Source organism: Onychomys torridus, chromosome 2 (assembly GCF_903995425.1).
Source record: "Onychomys torridus chromosome 2, mOncTor1.1, whole genome shotgun sequence".
In the NCBI taxonomy this organism is placed as follows: domain Eukaryota; kingdom Metazoa; phylum Chordata; class Mammalia; order Rodentia; family Cricetidae; genus Onychomys; species Onychomys torridus.
This window is the reverse complement of record NC_050444.1, coordinates 142,553,580-142,577,588: the sequence shown is the minus strand read 5'-3', so window position 1 is coordinate 142,577,588 and position 24,009 is coordinate 142,553,580. Positions and strand designations below refer to the sequence as shown.

The 24,009-nt window shown below is 49.6% G+C and overlaps 1 protein-coding gene across 3 annotated transcripts in view; it reads left to right on the top strand.

The window, feature by feature from the left end:
- Azin2 (antizyme inhibitor 2) overlaps positions 1-21,673 on the top strand; it is a 31,435-nt gene extending 9,762 nt beyond the window's left edge. For all 3 annotated transcript variants that reach the window (XM_036179235.1, XM_036179237.1, XM_036179236.1), the window contains 7 exons: positions 1,593-1,765; positions 2,617-2,751; positions 3,406-3,571; positions 4,910-5,072; positions 6,434-6,546; positions 18,186-18,400; positions 21,165-21,673. In XM_036179235.1, coding sequence (XP_036035128.1) covers positions 1,593-1,765; positions 2,617-2,751; positions 3,406-3,571; positions 4,910-5,072; positions 6,434-6,546; positions 18,186-18,400; positions 21,165-21,300 — 1,101 coding nt within the window. In that variant the 3' untranslated portion in view covers positions 21,301-21,673. The remainder of the gene's footprint in view (positions 1-1,592; positions 1,766-2,616; positions 2,752-3,405; positions 3,572-4,909; positions 5,073-6,433; positions 6,547-18,185; positions 18,401-21,164) is intronic.
- The last annotated feature ends 2,336 nt before the right edge of the window (positions 21,674-24,009 follow it).

Sequence of the window (24,009 nt, the reverse complement as noted above, 5' to 3'; positions counted from 1 at the left end):
GACTGAGGAAGATACTTGATGTAGACCTGTGGCCTCCACATACATGTGCACACGTGCACCTGCGCGCGCGTGCGCGCGCGCACACACACACACACACACACACACACACACACACACCACTCCTACACCCTACGTGAAGCTAATTCATGTATTTTTCTTCTTGTGCCTGGTTCATTTCACTTGCCTCAATGTTCCCCATGTTACAAACGGTAGGATTTCCTGCTCTTAAGAGAATGAATTGTAATCTACCATGTTCTCTTTATCCACTCATCCAGAAACAGATGTTTAGGCTGATTTTGTGCCGTGTCTATTGTGATTGATGCTGCCCTGAACAGGGGACCATGGCTCTCTCTTTGACTTCAAGTCCTCTGGATGTTACCTATGTGGGATTTCGGTATCACATAGTGGGTTTCATTATGACATTTCATACACGGCTATAAAGTATTTTGATCACGTTCATCTTGACGCCCCTCTTTTCCTCTCTTACTTCCACAGGTCCTCTTTCTCTTTCCAAATGGTCCCTCTTCTACTGTCAACTTTTCTTTGGTGAGGGCAGGGTCTCACTATGTAGCCCTGACTGGCCTAGAACTCACTATGACCATGCTGGCCTCAAACACAGAGATCTCTTGGCCTCAGGCTGAGGGCGGGGCCTCCTAAGCTCCTCAGGCTACGTTCAGAGCCTGAGTCTTGTAGGTCTTATGCAGGTAATCACAGTTGCTGTGTATTTGTTGTTGTTGTTGTTATTTGAGGACTCTTCATAGTGTTTTCCAAGCAACATTCATTTAACATCTCAGTTTGTCCAATGCCTGTGACTCTGCACAGAGCCTTTCTGTGAGTTAGAAAATGTGTGCCCCTGCCTTTTTAAAAGAATAATTTATTTGTTTTTATGCCTATGGATGTTTTGCCTACATAGCTGTATGTGTACAACAGGCATGCTTAGTGCCTGCTGAAGGTCCTCTGGAACTAGAGTTATGGATGGTTGTGAGCTGTTCTGTGGGTACTGGGAACTGAATCCAGGTCCTCTGCAAAAGCAGCAAGTGTTCTTAATCACTAAGCCATCTCTTCAGCCCAGCACGCCTCCCTTTAAAGGCATTTAAGTTTTGGAATAAATATACTGATTACTTTAGAATGAGAGATTTTTCTTGCTGACAGGAAGTTAGAATAAATATGCACATATGCTGTCTTTGCTATGAATAGGATCTCCCCGTCCCCAGGATTGTACAGTGTGCCGCCTGTGTGTCTGTATATGGCAGCCTGCCATCAGAGATTGAGTGTGAAGCAATTGTGTATCTGCTGTCTTAAAGAGCTGGCCCACTAGCCAGGCTGTGGTGCTGCACACTTTTAACCACAGCACTTGAGAGGCAGAGGCAGGTGGATCCCTGAGTTGGAGGCTGCCTGGTCTACAGAGTAAGTTCCAAGACAGCCATAGAGAAACCCTGTCTTTGGGAAAAAGAAAAACCAGAGAGAGAGAGAAAGAGAGAGCCCACTTGTGTGGACACCCGGTGTATAGTTCTGAGTTTGCCTGTCATGCCTGGGCTCCACAGGCCAGCAGGCCCTGGGGCCTCCTCACCACGACCTTTGGAACTTCACAGGCAGAGATGGAGTTGGTCCAGCATATTGGTGTCCCTGCCAGTAAGATCATCTGTGCCAACCCCTGTAAGCAAAGCGCACAGATCAAGTATGCTGCCAAGCATGGGGTGAGCCTGCTGAGCTTCGACAATGAAGTGGAGCTGGCCAAGGTGGTCAAGAGCCACCCCAGTGCCAAGTAAGCCAAGGACCACTTCTGCAGGGAGGCTGGGCTGGTGGGTGAGGCTGGAGGGGGAAGGAGTGGGGAGCTGGGGAGAGGTCCCCATCCTGGATGCTTGCTCCTTGGGTCCCACCACACTTACGGGAAGATGGGTACTCCTGGACAGGACCCAGATCCAGGGCAGAAGTGTTAGAGCCCTGGGTAGAAAAGGCCCAGGGTATTACGGAGGTCACAGCTTCAGGAAAGATGAAGCCCCGAGGGATGAGTGAAATTTGGGGAGGCAGAAACAGCCAAGGCAAGCAAATACGTCCATGTTGGGAACAGCGTGGACCATCTGAGGGATGTACAGAGTTGTGATGTTGCTTGAATATACCTTGTACAATGGGTAAGGGACACAGTAATATTGGTCATGGAGCAGTGGCTCAGTGCATATGGTTTCTGGGAGGTAGCAGGGATGGATGTTTTTCTCTGGCTGTGACAGTTAATAATCCTTGACACTCTGGGGATCCAGAGAGGGGTCTGAGGGAATAGTAGGGTGTCCAGGAGCCATTCTGATTCACCCAAAGCACAGCACCCCTCATGTTTCAGGACTCTGCCTAGGAACTTGTTTGACACATGGTTCCCTCTCATGCAATATGTCTGGCTATGGAGTTGATTGGGAAGTCCTGAGCGGCCTGGGTGAGGGCTGACACAACCTGGACCCAGCAGGAGACTTCGAGGACAATTGTCAGCGCAGAGTGACCTATGAAGGCTGTGGTCTCAGTGGCCTTTCAGCTACGTGGTTCTCAGCTCGTTAGTCCAAAGAGGAGCAGCTGGGTGTGGCTGTGGGGGCGGGGCTCGCTCAGCAGGGATGCTGCGTTTCTCCACAGGATGGTTCTGTGCATCGCTACCCAGGACTCTCACTCCCTGAGTCACCTGAGCCTGAGGTTCGGAGCGTCGCTGAAATCCTGCAGACATCTGCTTGAAAACGCCAAGAAGAGCCATGTGGAGGTGGTGGGTGTGAGGTGTGCACTGGGAGCCAGCCACCCTGCCCACGCCAGACCCACTACCTTTTCCCCACGGACATCCTGGGCCTCTATCAGGGCTTGCCCCTAGCCTGGGCGCCTGACAGTGTCCTCTCTCTATTTAGAAGGAAGATTTATCAACCTCCCTTCCACAGTCCCCAGAATGTCTTATCTCAGGAGGTTCCTCCCACGGACATGGCTTTGAGAGAGTCCTGAATGTCTATAAAGCCAGAGGTTGTTTCTGTCCATGCAGAGATAGGATGTAGTTATGGCCAATTCTCCAGCTTCGCCTATCCGGTACTTCCTGTTCCATGCTGAGTACCTCAGGCTTTAGTCCACACCCTTGTGCAGTAAGGACTTTTCTCCCCAGTCTGTAGATGTCAAGATTTAACAAGGCAAGCCTAGTAACTCACCCTGGCCACGTGCTCACTGACAGGTGTATCCTGACCTGGATACTTTGGGACCTCAGCTCTCATCCCAGAAGATTCCTCTCCAGGGAAGCATGAAGGGCTGGGAGAAGTGCCTCCTGTCCACTCCTAGGTGACCACATGACCCTTTGTAGCCCATTTGACGTTCCAGGCCTCAGTCATTGCATCTGTAGCATGGGTGCACCTGGACCTTGTATGTAAGCCGAGGCTCTTCTTCCCTTCCCAGTTTTCACATTGGCAGTGGCTGTCCTGACCCTCAGGCCTACGCCCAGTCCATCGCGGATGCTCGGCTCGTGTTTCAAATGGGTGCCGAGCTGGGCCACACGATGAACATTCTGGACCTTGGTGGTGGCTTTCCTGGCTTAGAGGGAGCCAGAGTGAGATTTGAAGAGGTAACTGTGGTCAAGGGCGGTTTGGATCCATTTTGTGGTGGGGGAGGGGCACGGCGAGCATAGCCCACTGCACAGTACATCTGGCCTGTGTGTCACACTGGCCTTAGTGCTCTCCTGCATCTTATTGCTACTTCTTAACCCTGTGTTGTGGCTCAGCGGGGCTTGTAGACTCACTTCCTGAGTCCACGGCAGAGCTGGCTGCATGCCTTGCTTAGCCTGACTCCAGCCCAAGCACTTAGCTCCTTAGAGGCTCAGTCAAGACATTTACATGCCGTGAGCTCTTTGATGGTCTGAGTACACTGGCCTTATTCACCCTCCAATGGGCTGACAAGAAACCTGGGGGGAAGGGCGGGAAAGGAATGCTCCTATTGTAGGAGTCCTCTCTCGTGAGCCAAGGGCCGCACCAACGAGCCATAGTGACTCCCACTCTGACCCCTAGCGGCGCCCTCCCTCTGGTTTTTTGCGAGCTCTGGAACTCACAGAGATCCACCTGCCTCTGCCCTGAGTGTTGGAATTAAAAGACTGGCTGGGGCGCCTCTCTTCAGTAGTACAATACTTCTGTAGTCTCTCTCTGTGAGAGTGACCCTGAGAAGGCTCCAGATGCCCCCGGAATTAGCCTCCATATTGAATTGCAGCCTTGTACATAGCAGAAGTCTAGTACAGACTTCCCAGTGCTCAGACTGCCTGGAACATGATGAAAACATTCATCACATGGGAGGACATTCAGAGTCCATTGAGTGTGGCAGGTTATAAGAACATACATGTGCTGGAGATGGTGTTGCATGTCTATAATCCCAGCATCTGGAAGGTGAATATAGAGAGATCAGAAGTTCAAGGCCAGTCTGGGCTATGTGAGGCCCTGGCTCAAATAACCAACCCTTCTCCCATAAAGACACAGCAACAATAACAAACTCCAAATCCACATAACCCGAGTGTATATGTAATTAAAAATAGTGTGTGCATAGGAATGAAAGGGGCTTAGAGGGTCACAGTGGTCAGGGTCACCCATCCCGTGACAGTGGCCCTGCATGTTTGTTTGTTTTCTTGAAATCCTACCTACTGTTTAACAAGCTGGTTATTTATGAAGGAAGGATCCATGGCAGAGAATCTGGAATCTGAGCACCAAGCATTATGGGAAAGAACACCCCATTCTATGTGGGATTATCTGGGCAAATGGCTGTCCAACCGCTAGGTTTTCACTCCAGTGCCTGTCCTACCCCCCCCCCCCCCCCCCCCCATGTGCCTTCCTGGCTGACTGTGCCCAGTTACCAGCTGGGACCTTAGCAGCTGCCAAGTTCTTCCTGAAATCACATGGTCCTGCACGTACCTCTCTACCAGATTGCCTCTGTGATCAACTCAGCCTTGGACCTGTACTTCCCTGAGGGCTGCGGTGTGGACATCCTTGCTGAGCTGGGACGCTACTATGTGACTTCTGCCTTCACTGTGGCTGTCAGCATTGTTGCCAAGAAGGAGGTTCTTCTGGACCAACCCAGCAAGGAGGGTAGGTGCCAGGTGGGCAGCAGAGCCCAGTTCTTCCCGAAGCTGCGGCAGTGGCTGGCTAGGCAGGGGTGGAGGACGGGTGTCTGCTGTAGGGAAAGCTAGTCATTCCCCTCACCCCAAAGACAGTTTCATCCCTTCATTCCAGGGGTTCTCAACCTTCCTAATGCTTCGACCCTTAATACAGTTCCTCATGTTGGGGTGACCCATGAAAACCATAAATTGTTTTCGTTGCTACTTCATAACTGTACTTTTGCTACTGTTATGAATTGTAATGTAAATATCTGAGATGCAGGATGGTCTTAGGTGACCCCTGTGAATAGGTCGTTCAGCCCTCGGGTTGAGAACCACTGCTTTACTCCTTAGTGTGTTTGTGTTTTATGCAGATGGAGTGCAAAACAGCCATAGGGGAATAGGTATTTAATTAGCTCCATTTTATGGATGAGAAATGGAGTTAAAGAGAATGTAAGCGAATTGCTTAATAGTTAACTAGAGGTGAGCTTGCATTTGACCCCACGTGTGCCTCCTCTTCAAAGTACAGGATCTTGTTCATCCTTCTTATAACTTGATGACAGTGGATTTGTTCACATATCCTTTACAGAGGACAGAACATAGAGAGGACATCGTCATCAGTTCAGGGTCACGGGGTGATAGAGGGCAGCACTGTGTTTCAAGTTCAGCTCAGGATGACTCGGAGCTCCCGTGCCCACATCACCAGCATCAGTGCCCTTCTTTGCCCTTCTGGATAGATCAATGTTCCCATAGGGATCTCTCAGACCCCATGAGTGACAGGTGTTAGTGAATCTGATTTTGAGCTTTGCCCTCTGTTCCAGAACCCTCACACTGGAGAGTGTCACAGTGATGTGCTCTTGCTCAGAGAGAGTTTATTGGCAGCGTGGGGCTCCAGGTAGTGTGGTCAGTTTGTGTACATGTATGTGCATTCATGTTTGTGTGCATGTATGCATTCATACATTCTCCTGGCCTCTTACAGACTTGGGAGATATTCTCGATAGTGTATCCAGTCCCCCTGGTTTCTTACTCTGATGTACCTCCTCCCTGTCATGTGCAAGTGGCTCTGAGTTTGGGTGAGCTGCTCTTCTGCCTTTCCTGGGGCCTTTAGGGGCTCGGATACAAGCAGAGAAATACGTTCTATCCCCGTGACTCATCTGCAAGGGGGAGTCTCCACATCAGCAGAAAAATGGCTTTTAGTAGGCTTCTGTTACCAGGTTTACCCCATACCTGAAGAAGGGGCAACCTTCTTTGCCCGCAGCTTTGTCGTTGCTGAACCCACTGTAGTGCCAGCTTCTGATTCCCAGGCTCCTCACGTTCTGCGTGTCTGGCCCCTGTTCTCTCCCTTCCTCACAGAGGAAACCAGTTCGGCCCCTAAGACCATCGTGTACCACCTTGATGAGGGTGTTTATGGGATCTTCAACTCAGTCCTGTTTGACAACATCTGCCCCACCCCCACCCTGCAGAAGGTGAGCCCAGGCCTTGTGAATGTGCCTTCATCCTGTGCCTGTGTTTTTATCTAACTCTTCTTATGTTCGTCTTTGTGGTACCAGGGCTCAAATCCAAGGCCTTAGACATCCGAGCCATCCCTCTATCACTGAACTATGTTCTCGGTGGGTAGTGTAGCTCAGTGGTGGAGAATTTGCCTAACATGCAGGAGGCCCTGGGTTCAACACACACTAAAAATGGTTTTAAAAAAATAGACTAAAGATTTAGGTATGGTGTGTACTTGGGATCTCAGTCCTCGGGGTGCTGAGGCTAAAGGACCATGAGTTTAAGGTCAGCCTCGGCTCCATAGAGAGAACCTGTTCACAAGAAGAAAAAGAAAGAGAAAGGAAAGAGAGCAAGGGTAAAGGTGAAGCTCTTGCTCACTGTGCAGAATGCTGTGTTTCTTTTCATTATTTTAGAAAACGCAAAGTGCTTTTTTTTTTTTGAAGACAGGGTTTCTCCGTGTAGTTTTAGTGTCTGTTCTGGATCTTGCTCTGTAGACCAGGCTGGCCTTGAACTCACAGAGATCTGCTTGGCTCTGCCTCCTGAGTGCTGGAATTAAAGGTGTGTACCGCCATCGCCTGGCTCAAAGTACTTTTTTTTTTTTTTTTTTGGTTTTGTTTTGTTTTGTTTTTGAGACAGGGTTTCTCTGTGTAGTCCTGGGTGTCCTGGATCTCTCTCTGTAGACCAGGTTGGCCTCGAACTCACAAAGATCCTCCTGCCTCTGCCTCCCGAGGGCTGGGATTAAAGGCGTGTGCCACCACTGCCTGGCTACATTCTGTGTTCTTGTGGCAGCTAACTTCCTAGTATACAGATCTAGGGACCAGGCTGGCCACCGCCAGTTCCCATTTCCTACTTTAAAAATGTTTTATTTGTTCTTTGACAATTTCATACATGTAAATCACATGTCTTGGTCATGTCTACTCCCATTCCCCTCCTCTTAACTCTCCCTACACCCCCACATCCTATTCCCGCTTTCAGATGCCCCCCCTATGACCCGCCGAGTCCAGTTAGTGCCGCCTCCTGCAGGGGTGCTGGTGGCAGGTCTTGTAATGAGCTGGGGTGCAGCAGCCAATTGTGAGTCTCTAAATCGCGGCTCACTGCAGAGAGAGTCTGCTCCGGCTGAAGCTGAGAGCAGCATTAGTCTATGGGTATAGACCAGTGGTTCTCAACCTATGGGTCCTGACCCCTGGGGTCCAACCACCTTTTCACAGGGGTCGCATATCAGATATCCTGCAACCAGATATTTACATTATGATTCATAACAGTAGCAACATTACAGTTATGAAGTAGCAACAAAATAATTATATGGTTGGTGGGGGGGTCGCCACAGCATGAGGAACTGTGTTAAATGGGTGCAGCTGTTAGGAGGGCTGAGAACCGCTGGTCTAGACCTTGCAGTTTGCCAAGGTGTCCTTTTAGAAACACAGCAGTAGTTGGAGTCTCTGGCCAGCTGAACCACGAGCCTCTGATCAGGTTTACAGTACCTGGCACGGCGTGAATTCCCTTCTGTGGACCATGCCTTTTTAAGGGTTTTTGTTTTTGCAATAGGATTTTCCCGTGACACACAAGTTAGCCTCTAACTGTGGCTCCATACTCAGTTCACAGGTGATTTTCACAGCTGCTTGTTCTCCTGCCCCCCCCCCCTTCTCTCCCTCAACAGAGTGAGAACAAGGTCCTCACCCACTGCCACCCTAGAGCCTCACGCCCCATCCAGCCTCACCCACTGCCACCCTGTCCAGCTGCTGTTCTTGGTGCCGGGATCTTCCTGTAAACTTTCTTTATGGTCTGTTGTTCTTGCTCTGATGATGCCTCAGTTTACCCCTTCAGAGGCTGTGACCCTTAACTGAAACTGGCTGTGAGCAGAGCTGGCTGGGGGCTCACATAGCCTCGGGTCAGAGGTTATGCAGGAGTTAGCTCTGCCTGTCTCTGGAGTGTGTCCAGAGTCCTTCTGTCTGCACCAGTGGTTGTGACTGCTTTGTGGTTTCAGTCTTTCTTCTCAAGGACTTTTAGACCTAAGGTATAAACAGTTGTCGTAGGTAGACTCTTTGGTACAAGTCCTGCTTATTATCAGACCATATGTAGCTCATTTTCATTCATTTTGAGACAGGGTCTCTCTGCATAGCTCTAGACCAGGCTGGCCTCGAACTCACAGAGATCTGCCTGCTTCTGCCTCCCAATGCTGGGATTAAAGGCATGCACCACCATACCCAGCTTGTTTTTCTTTTACAAAATTAAACTATTTGAGGGATGGCTTGGTAGTTAGGAACACTTGCTGCACTTTTAGAAGACCCATGTTTGGATCCCAGCACCCACATCAGGAGGCCCACAGCCACCTGCAATTCTGGTTCCAAGGGATGTGATGTCATCTTCTGGCCTCTGAAGTCACTGGCACATGTGTGCACATACTTATCCTGTAGATGTAACCGGCTTGTTAAATAAGAAACACAGAACCGATTGCAGAGTTAAAAACCACGAGGTCAGAGCAAGAGCGGAAAACCTTACCCTTCACTGCTTCTGCTGTTCTTCCTGTCTGCAAGAGACCTACTTCTGTGCGTCCTGTCTATTTAAAGACTTTCTGTTCTGTTTTCTCATTGGTTGTAAACCCAGCCACATGACCTCCTCGTCACTGCCTGTTTGTACAGACCTCCAGGTCTTCTATGGTTGGTATTGAGATTAAAGGCGTGTGTCTGCCATGCTGGGCTGTATCCCTGAACACACAGAGATCTGCCTAGCTCTGCCTCCCAAGTGCTGGGATTAAAGGCGTGCCCCACTACTGCTCAGCTTCTGCTCTGGCTTGCTCTGACCTCAAGGCAACTTTATTGACATACAAATAAAATCACATTTCAATACAAATAAAATATGTACATGTAGATGCACACACACATAAAATTAAAATAGTCAAATCCTTCAATATGCACGGTGCTGAGGTCTGTTGTCAAGAGTGGGTAAAAATTGTATTTTAAATATGATCTTGTTGGATGGAGGTGTGTGTGTGCATGAGCAAGAGCATGTGTAGAAGTGTGTGTGATTAGTACACAGGCTACAGTAATGTCATGAGGGAAGTGTAAACAAATATGCTGATTCCCCCCTCCCCAAATATGTTGTATGTGTTTGTAAAAGATAAAGAGGCAGATCACAGTCATCAAAATTTAAAAATTCTGAGTATCTCCCATTATCCTCCATTGGTGGTCAGATATTCCCACTTGCCTCCCAGATGGTTCTTATAGTTGGTCTGCTGAACTCAGAAGCCGAAGAAGGCCTTCATGGGACATTAGGTTGCCGTGTCTTTTAATGTAGTGATTTCCCAATACCCTCTTAAAAAAAGTCTTCATAATTTGTTGATAAAACTGTTTTTGCTTTTTCATTTGTAGTGTATTGTGGGGATTTATTAAGGCAACTCCACATAGTTAAAAAGGAGGTTTATTTTGGGGTAACTTACAGCTAGTAAAGGGGTTGGTTACAGGATTCGGGAAAAGTGAGGTGCAGTCCAGCTGGGTTCTCTGGAGAACTCTGCTCAGTCTACCATCCAGCATCCAGGATCACCAGGAACCAAGAGACCTGGCACATCTGGATCCCGGGTCTTAAGGGCTCCCGCCTCTGCCCTGCCTCAGGGGCAGGTCATAGGTAGGCATGACAGTTACCAGAAGCCTCACTGGGGGTAGTACTTCCAGGTCAAAGCTGGAACAGCTACCCACTATAGTAGCGCTTACTACATTCTGGAGTTTTCTGATATGTAGACTTGCTCTGTTTCCCTTTAGTGCTGTTGAACTTTTCTTTCTTTGTTTCTTTTGGTGTGTGTGTGCAGTTACAGAGCAACCTTGGCTGTTTGTCCTCACTGGGTGTCTCTTGCTGATCCCCGATGCATAGTAGGGGTACACCCTTGCATAAGACGTGATTTGTCTGCTGAGCCTGCTCTGCAGCTCCCCTTGCCCACTTCCCATTTCTTCTGGTGTCTCACATGCACCTCAGATTAAACTTGCTCAGCTCTGAACTCTTCATCTCCAGCCAGCGAGGCTGGAGGACTGACTGGACGTGGTGGGTTCCTGGCTTCCCGAGTGGAGGACACCTGCAGCTCTTGAGTCTAGATCCCAAATCGGTTCTGAGTTCATCTTTCCTGCTGTCATCACAGTGCAGGCCACCGCCTGACTGAGCCACTGAAGTGACCACCATTGCTCCCCCGGCCCCTCCTCCTGCCTGTGAACCATTCATTGGCCACATTGCAAACTCATTCCTTTTACCTCCCACCCTTCCTCTCTCCCTCCCTCCTTTCCTCCCTCCCTCTCTCCCTCCCTTCTTCTCCCTCCCTTCCTCCCTTCCTCCCTTCCTCTCTCCCTACTTTTTAAAAGATAGAGTCTTGCTGTGTTGCCCAGGGTGGTCTCTTGCCTTAGCCTCCTGAACAATCAGGACTGCCACGGGCTTATGTATACCGCTGGAATCAAACAACCTTTGGAAACATGTGGTGAGAAGCAGACATGAAGCTGGAGCAGTAGCTGAGAGCTTTACATCCTGATCCCCAGGCAGAGAGAGAGAGAGAGAGAGAGAGAAGAGAGGGAGGAGAGAGAGAAGAGACTGGGCCTGCCATGGGTTTTTGACACACCTCCCCCAATAGGGCCACACCTCCTCATCCTTCCCAAACAGTTCCACTAACTGGGGACCACGCATGCAAACAGATGAGCCCATGGAGACATTCTCATTCCCACCACCACAGAGACTTTCTTAAAATCCAAGGTAGATGGCTCCTGAGGAATGATACTGGAGATTGACTTCTCACCTCCATGTGCGCATAGACATAGACACACACCCACACCCCCCCCCCCACACACACCCACACACACCTGAACACACAGGAATATGCATATAACTTATGCATATGCATATAGCAAAAGCCTTCCTGTCTAGACTTGGTGGCACACACCTATAATTCCAGCACACAGGAAGCTGAGGAAGGAGGATTGTGAATTTGAGGCTAGCCTGGTCTATATAGTAAGACTCTGTCTTAAAACAACAACAACAAAAACCTATCTAACACATCAGTATTAAATAAAACTGTATGCTCATGGTAGCTCAGTGATAGAGCTTAGTATGTTTGAGACATGGAATCAAGTCCTAGCACTGCACACACACACACACACACACACACACACACACACACACACACAGAGAGAGAGAGAGAGAGAGAGAGAGAGAGAGAGAGAGAGAGAGAGAGGAGAGAGGCAAGACACGTGTGGCACATGCCTATAATCTTAGCATGTAGGATGTGGAGGCAGGAGGATCAGGTCTTCAGTTACATAGTGAGTTTGAGGCTACTCTGGGCTACATGAGACCCTGTCTCACACATACACAAACATGCAAAAATAAAAAAGTAAAACAAAGTTAAATAAATTTACAAAACATATTGTAAAGGGACTAAGGATTTCCACTAAATATGGAAAAATACGAGCTTTAGATGTATGGTCAAAGTTCAAGAAGCATACTGAAAACAAGGAAGAGTTAGAGGATGGGTAAGCAAGGCGAGAACTGGGCCATAGCACAGGGACAGGCATGGAGCAGGAGAGGCTAAGTGAACGGCAGCGAGAAGACATGGTGTCCAGGCCCGGCTCCAGGCACTGGCCAACCAGAATTTGTCTGAACAGAGGAATTTTAGCATAAGGAACTATTAAAGTTAGTCATTGCAGGGAGAAGTGAGGCTCAGTGGGTAAGGCACTCACTGCTAAACTTCTTAACTTGAGTTCAGTCTCCAGAGCCCACGTGGAAGGAAAGAAATGACTCCTTCAAATTGTACACACACACACACACACACACACACACACACACACACACACACGCGCGCACACACAGACACACTGTCCTTTCTCTCTTACACACACACACACACTTTGTCCTCACACACACACACACACGTATAAATTGTCCTCTCACACATACACACAAATTGTCCTCACTCTCTCTTACACACACACACACACACACACACACACACACACACACACACACCAGCTAATTGCTAAGTGTGGTAAACACTGCCACCTCTGGTCCTGAGGGGGAAGTACGTGAGGAAGGAATTTAGGAACTGAAGGATGGCTTTATTTCATTTTATGTGTGCGTGTGCGTGTGCGTGCGTGCGTGCGTGCGTGCGTGTGTGTGTGTGTGTGTGTGTGTGTGTATGTGTGTGTTGCAACAGTCTATCAGTATGTAGCATCAGCAGGCCTGGAATTCACTATGTAGACCAGGCTGGCTTTGAACTTGCAGCAATCCTCCTGCCTCTGCTTTCCAAGGGCTGGGTTCACAAGTGTGCACTCCTGTGCTGCCCTCAGACTGGTGTTTGTCGATGTTACGATGAAGAACTTAAGACAATTTGTCTGGCAGTTCATGGAAGAGGAGAGTCAAACTGAAAAGGAAGGCCGCTCGCTGCAGCCACAGGAGCGCACATGAGGCTCGCTGCAGCCACGGGAGCAAATGAGACTCAGTGAGACGCCACTCACTGTGTCTGACACTAGTGCTAATGGAAGGTGAGGGTGTGCATGGCCGGGTGTCCCGCACACTGCCAGGTGAGCAGTCTGTGTTGGGAACCACGCTGACAGTATCAGGTAAAGTCGCGTGTGTGCCCTCTGTCCCGTGTCCGAGGAGATGTGTCAGGACACTCTGGACAGCATAAAACAACAGAGGAACCCAGTGTTTGTTGGCAGGGTAACGAGTGAATAAATCAGTGTGTTCCACACAGACAGCTCTGTGCAGCGTGTTTGTGAATTGTGCTCACAGATGTCAATGGGATGCATCTTGGGAGTAGGAAATTTCAACAAGAAAGCAAGTCTCGGAGATTCCAGGCTCCATAATTTCCATTATGTAACTGTCAAAAGCATGCAGAACGAGTCCTGTCATTTAACACTGGGTACATTCATGGATTTGTTTTTTAAAGCAAGAGAATGCCAAACACAATGGTAGTCGCTCTAGAAAGGGAAGGGAGGGATGTGCTTAGCCACTTGGGGAGTTTTGAAGAGACTGGAAAGTTTACATTCTTTCCCTTTTGAATTTGTTTTAGTAATTGTTCATTGACAGAGCCTTTGACAGGTCTCACAGAATGGCAGCCAGGCTGGTCTCTATCACATGACCCTCTTGCCTCAGCTTCTGGAGTTCTGAGATCATGACATGAGCCAGCCGCTTGGCTTGAAACTGCATTTCTTTAGCTGGCAGGCAAGCACACAGATATTCTTTATATTTTATATGTGATAGAAGGTAGCTTTGTGTGAATTAACTAACCACAGTATCATTATCTTATAGATACTCTTTGAGAAGCTTTATTAAAATTTTGTAGCTAGGAGAGGGTACAACTCATGTATTTTATTTCTCCATTAGGTTCTTATTACTTTCCTTGATTAAGTATTAGTGTGGCCCAAATGTATCCAATCATTTTATAACCTGATGCTTCCACTCCTCTGTGAATGGAACTTCCTTTGTCTTTGAGCAGAGACACTGACTTGCATGCGAAGACTTACTGATTTCTTCAAGCCATCTCCCCAGCTTCGAGTTTCTTTATTCAGTGTGTGTGTGTGCGTGTGTGCGTGTGTGCGTGTGTGCGTGTGTGCGTGTGTGTGTGTGTGTGTGTGTGTGTGTGTGTGTGTGTGTGAGAGAGAGAGAGAGAGAGAGAGAGAGAGAGAGAGAGAGAGAGAGAGCATGTGTGTGTGCAGGTCAGAGACTTTGCTAAAACAGACTTTCCTTGTGAAGGGGCTAGAATCTGCAATAGGCCGCTGAATGCCAGCTTGGCCTGTCCTGAACACTGAGTTTGAGTTGTAGACCTGTGCTTTCTGTGTGATGATCAAGACAGGTGGACTTTGTGCATTTGCCCCTCCCTCCCTTTAGGGGTAAATTCTTGGTTACTGAAGGCGGTTCTTCGATTGTAAGGATGGACTTGATGAGATGAAATTTCTTTTCTTTTTCTTTTTAAGATTTATTTATTTATTATGTTTACAGTATTCTGCCTGCATGTGTCCCTGCAGGCCAGAAAAGGGCACCAGATCTCATTACAGACAGTTGTGAGCCACCATGTGGGTGCTGGGAATTGAATTCAGGACCTCTGGAAGAGCAGCCAGTGCTCTTAACCTCTGAGCCATCTCTCCAGCCCGAGCTGAAATTTCTTGTCGGGCCTCTGCCTTTGCATCCACAAATAGGACGCTGATCACAGGACTTTGTTCTGGAGTCTGCTCTGCTTTTGTGTGCTGCCCTGCCAACTTGTTTTTTTTTTTTTTATTATAAATATATATATATATATATTTTGGATATTCTATATGGTATAGGAGTTATTTACTTTAAAAAGTTACAAGGCAAGGTTGGGGATTTAGCTCAGTGGTAGAGTGCTTGCCTAGCAAGCGCAAGGCCCTGGGTTCAGTCCTCAGCTCCCGGGGAAAAAAGGTAAAAAGGCCCCCAAGAAGGCCATGTACCCCACCTTTCTGTGTACCCCGTTCCCTTTTTAAGATAAGGTGTCTCACTGAGTCAGAAGCTCACTGATTCAGCAAGAGCAGCTGGCCATGGATCCTCCATCCCTGCCTTCCCAGCATGTACTGGCATGCCCAGCTTTGTACATGTGTGGTGAAGATCTGAACTCAAGTCCTCGTGTGCCACATGCCCACCCCTCCCCTACCATCTTTATTTTTATTTTTGAGACAGTCTTGCTCAGACATCAAGTTCAAGGCCCATATGGGCTACAGAGTGAGTTCAGGGACAGCTTGGATAACTGGGGGAGACCCCATCTCAAACATACAGAACAAAGAGAGCGGCGGATACAGTTTGTGGTAGAGCACTTGTAGAGCATGTGCCAGGCTTAGATTCAGTGCTTAGTCCTACAAAAATGAATGAATGAGTGAATGAATGAATGAATGAATGAATGAGAGACACAAAACAGTCATAAGGTGCCTATTTCAAAATAAAGAATAAAAGGGCTGGATGTGTGGCTGAGTGGTAGAGTTTGTGCCTAGTGTGCATGAAGCCCCGCCTTTGACCCCCAGCACCACAACCTCACACATGACACACACCACAAGCTGTTTTCAAGCTTGTCCCACTAACAAGCAAGAGGATGCTAACCTATTATCCTAATGTGTCTTTTCTCTTTGTCGTGGAGGAGCCTTTAAAAAGGCTGTTTTCACAAAGGTCCGTGGATGTGTTTACAGAGCACCATCCCTCAGGACTTCAAACCATCAACTTAATGTTTTCTAGAGCCTGGGGCTATCGGAAAGAGTTCAGCGCAATCAAGAAATAAGAAATCATGTTCTCTTATTACAAATGCTTGTAAATAAGACTATGAAGCTAAGTTGGGCAGTGGTGGTGCATGCCTTTAATCCTAGCACTTGGGAGGCAGAGGCAGGCAGATTTCTGAACTCAAGACCAGTCTGGTCTACAAATCGAGTTCCAGGACATCCAGAGCCGTTACATAGAGAAACTGTCTCAAAAAACCAAACCAAACCAACTAACCAACCAACCAACCAAACAAACAAACAAAAATCCAAATCACCCCCCAAAGAATATGGAAAAAGCTAACCGGGCATGGATACATTAATCCCCCCTTTAATTTTAATATTTTTGTGCTCATTCCTGCTGACTTCTATCATATCTTCGAGATCAGAGCTGGCATACAGTAGGTGCTCAATAAGTGCTCAGTGAGTGCAGGAACCCACAAACACAGGCTAGCTCTCACGCTGGACCTTGACAATGTATGCATGCTTTTCTTTATCGCTAGGACTGATCAGCTGTCAGGTTTTGTCCTGCGTGTGAACCTTATTTCTGCGTATGGAAACGGTGTTCCCTCCTTCTCAGTATCCACTCACTCCTGCCACTGGCTGAGGTACTGGCAGGCCTTTCTTCTTCTGTGGGTGCTCACTGCCTCCTCCCAGGCCGTTTGGATGACTTCTGTTCCCTTCAACCTGTTTTTCTTTGCCCCATAAATGCCACCCACTCACAGGCACTTACCAGTTTACAAATACTGAAGGTAGCACCTGTTAGGGCCAGGCTGTGCGTGAGGGACAGCAGGGCACTGGACACTGTCCCTCAGCTTACAGAATTCACTCTGGGGAAGACCGGCCCAAGCACGTTGGGAGTATTTCACTACCAATAGCAAATGCTGTGAAGGTGGAGCTCTGGGGATGTGGTGCTTCAGGGGCTTAGGATGCCTTGTCTAGACCTAAAGAAAACATGGCAGACTTGGAGGGAAGATCTGGGGTGAAAGCGGGATGTGGGGTAGGGGAGGCAGGGTTTCCTGAAGAGTAACTGAGGAGCAGAAGTGGCTGGCATGGGACACAGCAGGCCGAGCAAGGGGCCAGAGAGGGCACCCAGGAGACCCACTCATGTTTCTCCTTTGGCTGTGGCCCTCTTCTAGGACCTGCCCAGCAGGAACCCTAAATTGTGGCAGAATTGCTCTCTTTGGTTGTCCAGAGATGGTTCTTTTCCATTTGGAAGTCATTTAAGAAAGAAGCATGGCCCAGCGGTGGTGGCACATGCCTTTAATCCCAGCACTCAGGAGGCAGAGGCAGGAGGATCTCTGTGAGTTTGAGGCCTGCCTAGTCTACAGAGCGAGATCCAGGTCAGGTACTAAAACAACACAGAGAAACCCTGTCTCAAAAAAACAAAAAACAAGAAAGAGAGAGAGAGAGAGAGAGAGAGAGAGAGAGAGAGAGAGAAGAGAAGAGAAGAGAAGAGAAGAGAAGAGAAGAGAAGAGAAGAGAAGAGAAGAGAAGAAGGAAGGAAGGAAGGAAAGAGAGAAAGAAAGAGAAAGAAAGGAAAGGAAAGAAAGAAGCTTGCCTTTGCTAGGCGGTGGTGGAGCAAGTCTTTAATCCCAGAGGCAGGGGATCTCTGTGAGTTCGAGGCCAGCGTGGTCTACAAAGCGAGTTCTGGGACAGCCAGAGCTATTACACAGAGAAATCCTGTCTTGAAAGGAAAAAAAAAAAAAAAAAAAAAAAAAGAAAAAAGAAACAAAACCCAAAGAAGCATATCTTTGAGCAAATCCTTAGCCTTTGGACCTCAGTTCCCTGAAGTGGGAATCAGTGTGTTCCACCCATGCGCTCTCTGTGGTCATTGCCAGGTCACAGGTTGGATTGGGACCTGAGTCGGGACAAGTCTCACTCTCTTGTGTCTCCAGGCCAGGCATCCTAGAGGAGGACTCTTCGGGGCTGGGCTGGAAGAGAGGCTGGGCATGAGTGAGTGGGGAGGGCTGCAGAGGTGTGGATGCAGCGAGGCCGGAAGGTGGCCAGTGCAGCTGGAAGCACAGACCTGGTGACAGCAGCAGCAATGGGGCGTTAGTGTGAACTCCACAGACTGGTGCCCTCTGCCGGCTGGTTATACCTGTTCTACCATGTGCACTGACTCATTCACCCTGTTAGTGGTCCCGTAAAGCTGGCACATTTATTCCCATTTTACAAATAAGCACAGGCACAGAGAGATTGATGTTCTTGCTCGAAGTCACACAGCTAGTGTTAGAATCTGGATTAGAGTGTAAAGGACCCCAAGTTGGAGAGTCCTTGAATACCATCCAGTCCTTCCTGGTGGCTTTGGGAGCGATGGCAGGTTGTTTGAGGGACAAAGTGCTGAGGATTTCATATGTGTGCCGGGGTTGAGGTGTCCTTCTCTCTTACAGAAACCATCCGCGGATCAACCGCTGTACAGCAGCAGCCTGTGGGGGCCAGCAGTGGATGGCTGTGACCCCGTGGCTGAGGGCCTGTGGCTGCCGCAACTACACGTAGGGGACTGGCTGGTCTTTGACAACATGGGTGCCTATACCATGGACACAAAGTCCCTCCTCGGGGGGACCCAGGCCTACAGAATCACTTATGCCATGTCCCGGCTAGCCTGGTAAGGGGGTCCTGCTGAGAAGTGGGGTGGGGAGCCAAGTTGGGCAGAAGCAGTAGGGAGGCAGAGCTGAGAATCTGTTTTGAAATCTATTTTGATAAGGAGTGCCCGGGCACCTAGCTAAGGCCTGTGCTGGGCACCTGGCTGTGGTCACAGGCGAAGCTGAGCTCTGTAGGGGGCACACAGTCCTATGGCTGGTGCTGTGCTGCATAGGGGCCCTGTCGGAGGCGAGGGGCAGCAGGGAGGTGGGGGAAGGAATGAAGGTTGCTTGTGACTGTATGGAGGCAGGGCCAGAGCTGGGAGGCTTTGGAGGCAGAGTGAAGGATGCAGAGAGCAAGGACAAGTTTGAGCGTGGTCTGGTCTGGTCCGGTCAGCATTTTCTAAAGACCGTTCTAACTGTGGATGTAGGAAGGAGGACGTGAGCAGAAGATGTGGGGTGGACATGGCAGCTAGGGGGCAGCTCTGTGGCCTGGGAAACACCTGCTGGGTTAATACCTCAGTCTCTCTATCTAGGAAGGGCAGTAATGCCAATCCTGTCTGTCTCCTACACGGTGAGAGGTGTGTGAGGTGGAAATTGCCAATGCCATGGAGCCCCCGTGTCAGACCTTGAGCTGGGCACTTCACATTCTTTCCGTTTACCGCACAAAACTCTGTGAGGGTCAATGTCATTTCCAGAGAGGTCACACAGTGGGTGTCAGGCTATGGTAGGGCTTGGAGGGCAGGGCAGCTGGGAGGGGCTTCTATGCAGGCCCCCTAGACTAAGTGGGGCCTAAATCTTGAGAGCCCCCAGGAGCATCACCAAATGCCAGGTCTGACAGGGCACAGGAGAGTCACATTTAATTCATCCATTCCACACACTTGTTTCTCCACTGTGTGGGGTACAGGGCAGGTCCATACAGTCATTTTGCCATTGGGGTGTATTTTGATAAAGCCCCCCCAAAACCCCCCAAAACTAAAAACAACATGCAGGCTTCCTTGTGAGTCCCCGACTGTCGCCAGCAACTACAGGTGGATGAGGTGGCAGAGAGTCCCCTGCATTCATTACCGGGAACAGAAATACTGACATAGAGAAGTGGGCATGTCAGGAAGTCTCCCCCGTCAAAGGGGCCTCTAACAGGGTTTGCTTTGAGACCTATTCTGTGTCAGGCTCTGAGAGTGCAGGAGTGTTTAATGTCAGGTGAGCCAAGGTGCAGATCTGTACCCAAAGACCCTGGCACAGAGTGGGAAGGACCCTGGGGAGGGAGAGCTGTGGGTTGAGAAGGGGTGTGCTTGGAAGAGTCTCAGAAGCCAGCTAGGCCCTGGAAGCCCAGGTGCCTGGAACAGCCAAGAGGGTGGGTGGCTGAAGAGTGAGGAGGTCTGAGAGGGTCCTTCTGTCATAGACTTCCAGTAGTTCTGTCCATTATCAAGCAGTGGCATGTAGGGAAGACTGAGTTGAGAACCCTGGAGGCCTAGCCTGGACTTGGCCTTGAAGGGGGTCACTGAAGGGTTTTAAGAAACTGGGCCAACCTACATTTACAGACAAGGAGACGAAGGTGCAGAGTCTCCCATCTACCTCTGATTTGCTGTTGTATGAAGCAGACAGGCCTTCCTACCTATGGGGGACTGGAATGCGCTGGAAGTGTGGAAAATGAATGGCATGCACATGGGGGAGTGGGGTGTGTGTGGGGGGGGGGGGGGAGTGGGTGGAAGGGGGAGGGTAGAGCCCAGAGATAAAGGGTAAGCTGGTGTGATCTTTTTACTGTTTCCTCACCCAGTGTCCTCTCAGCGTCTGCCTGTCTGCCCAGCAAGTGACTGTTGGGTGCTAGCCTCCTGCAGCATGAGGGATTCAGCCATATCCCCTGCCCTCTGTCAGTGAAAGGATGCCAGGGATCTGTAGATGAACCCTTGATATCAAGGAGAGGTGCTCTACAGTAGTGCCCACAGTGTCTGTAGGGCTCCCAACCTGGATGCTGAGGAGGAATTAGTCAGTGAGGGTGGATAACGCACATGGGCCAGCATGGCACTGGGAAGGGGTGTGTAAAACAGTGAGCCCTGGGGACGTACAGGGGCCAGTCTCTAGGAATATGGGCGTGGCAGGAGGTGCTGGAGGTGCGAGAGGAGAGTTTGCCTTTTGGAAAGATGAACTTATCTGGGCTGTGTCTGTCTGGAGGGGCGGGAGCAGGGAAGGTAGTGGGTCCCAGCAGGATACAGAGATAAATGAGTGGGTCGTTTGGGAGCTGGGCTTGGCAGAGCTGGGCTCGGTGTGGGCTGGGGCACTGGTCAGGTGGTGGGACTGCCCATGCGCATGGGGATAGAGGATAAGAACCAGTTTGTGGGATTGGGGCGGGGCAAGCAATGGGCTAGATTTTAAGTTGTACACCTGGGGTAAGGAGAAAAGAGCTGGGCCAGCCTCCCCACCTGTTAGGGAGGAGTCTTGAGCATGCTGCTTTTTTCTGAGTCTCAGTTTCCTCTGTGGGAAAGTAAAGGTGGTTTGGCTTTACTTTAGGTAATGGGTAGGGGGTGTAAAGCGGCCGGCACAATGTCGGATGCACGGAAAATCTCAATAAACATGAGAACCTTTCCTCTATTGGGTGGTGTGAACCACAGGGGAGGAACAGGGGGACAAGGGCCACAGGCCTCCCTTCTTCTTGCCCTTGTCTGGGCTTAGTGCTCAGGTGAGAATCCTGTGTGTAATGAGGCCAGGACTGTAGGAGCAGGGGCCACAGGAAGCTCTGGGCCTCTGTCCCCACGCCACCGTCTGCCTTCACCATTTGTCTCTTGCTCTCAGGGAAGCGCTTCGAGGGCAGCTGGTGCCTGCAGAAGACCAGGATGCTGAGGATGTGTGCAAACCTCTGTCCTGCGGCTGGGAGATCACAGACACCTTGTGTGTGGGTCCTGTCTTCACCCCAGCAAGCATCATGTGAGCGGGCCTGTTGTCCCAGAGAATCCCAGCGGGGCCAAGGAGATGCCTCGGGAGAGGTGGGCCAGGTGGCCAGCTGGTCCCCTCTGGCCAGGACTCTGGTGCTCGCTCTGCTACTCCCACGCTCCACCTGTAGTGTTTCTGCCCTGTAAATAGGACCAGTCTTACACTCGCTGTAGTTCAAGTATGCAACATAAATCCTGTACCTTCCAGCCGTGTCTGCCTCTGCAGCGTGAGGGGCCTGGCCAGCCAGGCGTGGGGTGTGTGCTGGGGGCCTCTCTCAGTCTCCTCCCCACCTTTGTAAATATGAAGCAAATAAATATTTAGGTTTTTTAAAAAAAAAATCTTCAGTGGAATCATTCACAAAGCAGCCTAGGAAAGGGTGAGAGAGACTGGCCCACCTGGCATGTGGAACCTGGTTCCTCACTTCAGCCCCGTCTCTTCTCCTGAGCCCTGGCGTCACCCCCTGGCATTTGCTTCTCTGACTCACCCCTGTCTTCCTCACAGGCCTCCATGCCTGGTGTCACGAGGCAGGGAGAGTTGCCTGGTTAAGGTGGGGGTCAGAGCTGTGACCTTTCCTAAACTCATGACTGTCTGTTACCTCTGTGTGAGGCACCACGAAGGTGCCTGGCCCAGAGAAGCTTCAGAGGGAGAGCAAAGGAATGGGGGTTGTTGTTTTGTTTTGCTCTACGAGGGCTCGACCCCAGGGCCTTGTGCATACCAGGCCAGTGCTCAGCTACTGAGCCACACCTCTGGCTCCATTTCCCTGCTGCTAGGAGGTTTTGAGTGGACTACGCACCCTTACCCTCCTCGTAAGCTGGTAAGGCAGAGTGACCCTCATGTGTGGCTTGCTCAGGCGGCAGTGTTTAGAACAAGGCTGCCCCAGAGCATTGTGGTGTCCATTACCACAGCCCCCGATGTCTCCTCAGACTGACAGTTCTCACCAGGACACGGGCTCCTTCATACTTTCATGGTCTTAAGCTGTAGTGTGTGTGCTGAGCAAAGTTGTTCACATTTAGACTTCCCCCAGCTCCTGTAGACTTCCTGAAGCCTCTTCTTCCTGAGTTAAGGGGAAGGGGGACAGAGACAGATGCCATAAACTTACTTTTATTTTTTGAAAACTTGTTATTTATTATGTGATGTGTACAGGCACACATGTGCCATGGTGTGTGTGTGTGTGTGTGTGTGTGTGTGTGTGTGTGTGTGTGTGTGTGCATGTCTCAAAAACAAAACAAAACAAAAAGTTAGGGTGAACACTCCTCAGTGTATTCCTAGCATTGAGCCCACACCCTCCATTCCCCCCAACCACACTCTGGCAACATTACTCTCACCATCTTTGTGCCTTGCCCACCCGGGACACTGCAGTATGACAGTGTTCGCCTTTATGGAACATTTCTCGGGATAAGCCTGGCTACGTGGCTTCAGAGTTTCAGTCAATCTGGGGCTTGTACATGGCTTTGAGGTCATCTAATGTGTCAGGATGCATGTGTTCACCAAAACCAGGGGGGTCTCCCTCTCTAGTCTTTGTATTTTGACAACAGGTTGAAAGCTTAGGACAGCGACTCAGGCACATTACTAGAAGCTGCTCCTTTGCTCCTGTCAGCCACCCAGAGCCATGCTTTACAGGGGTTCCCAGGCTGGCTTAGCATCCGTGCGGCCATTTCTGAGATGACTCCATCCGCGGTCAGAGCAGATATGGACCCACTCATACTTCATTTTTGAGGGGACCTGGGGGACACACAGGTTATTTTCCTTCTGGAACAAGCATCTGCTCCCAAAGGTGGAGGGTCCCTGTGGAGACATGGCTGTCTGGGCTGTAGCTCAGGGCTAACTGTTGACTCACTAGAGGGTTTTGGTGGCTTTTGAAGTGACTTCCAGCTTGGTATGGAGCTTGAACAGCTCTCTCTCTCTCTCTCACTGGCACCTTTTGTATGTTTATGTCCTATTTCCTTTTCTGAGGTCAGGCCTTGATATGACTTACTTGATAATACTAACTAATACTCATGTCTTCTTGATTTTTATGTTGTATGTATGAATGTTTTGCTTGAATGCATGCGTATGCACCACATGCATATAATGCCCATAGGGGCCTAACAAGGATGTCAGATCCCTTGAAAACAGTGGTTATGAGCTGCCCTGTGGACACTGAGAACTGAACCTGGGTCCTCTGCAAGAACAGCAAGTGCTCTTAACCACTGAGCCATCTTTCCAATCCCAGGAAACATTTCTTTTCCATTTACTTATTTTTTTGGTGGTGGTGGGGTTTTGAGACAGGGTTTCTCTGTGTAGCTTTGTGGCTTTCCTGGATCTCTCTCTGTAGACCAGGCTGGCCTCGAACTCACAGAGATCCGCCTGCCTCAGCCTCCCAAGTGCTGGGATTAAAGGCATGTCCCACCACCGCCTGACTCTTTTGTCCATTATTTCTTACCTCCTTTTCCAAAGGGAAAGAAAAAAGCATTAAATGTAAAGAGTGGTAAGGAGCTTTGGGTCAGTGTTGAGGAACTTGACCATAGACATGGAATTCCTTGAGTCTTGGCCACATAGGCACTTGTCCCCTTGGAGTTCTGTCCTGAGTAGTGCACCGACAGTGGCCCCCACGACACATGCTGTCCTAGGACCTTACCGAGGGACATCTTCCTTCTAACACTCTCCACACCCAGCCCTGCCTTCTCGTGTTCATTTGCTCCCAGGAAGTCAGTAGACCTGCTACTGC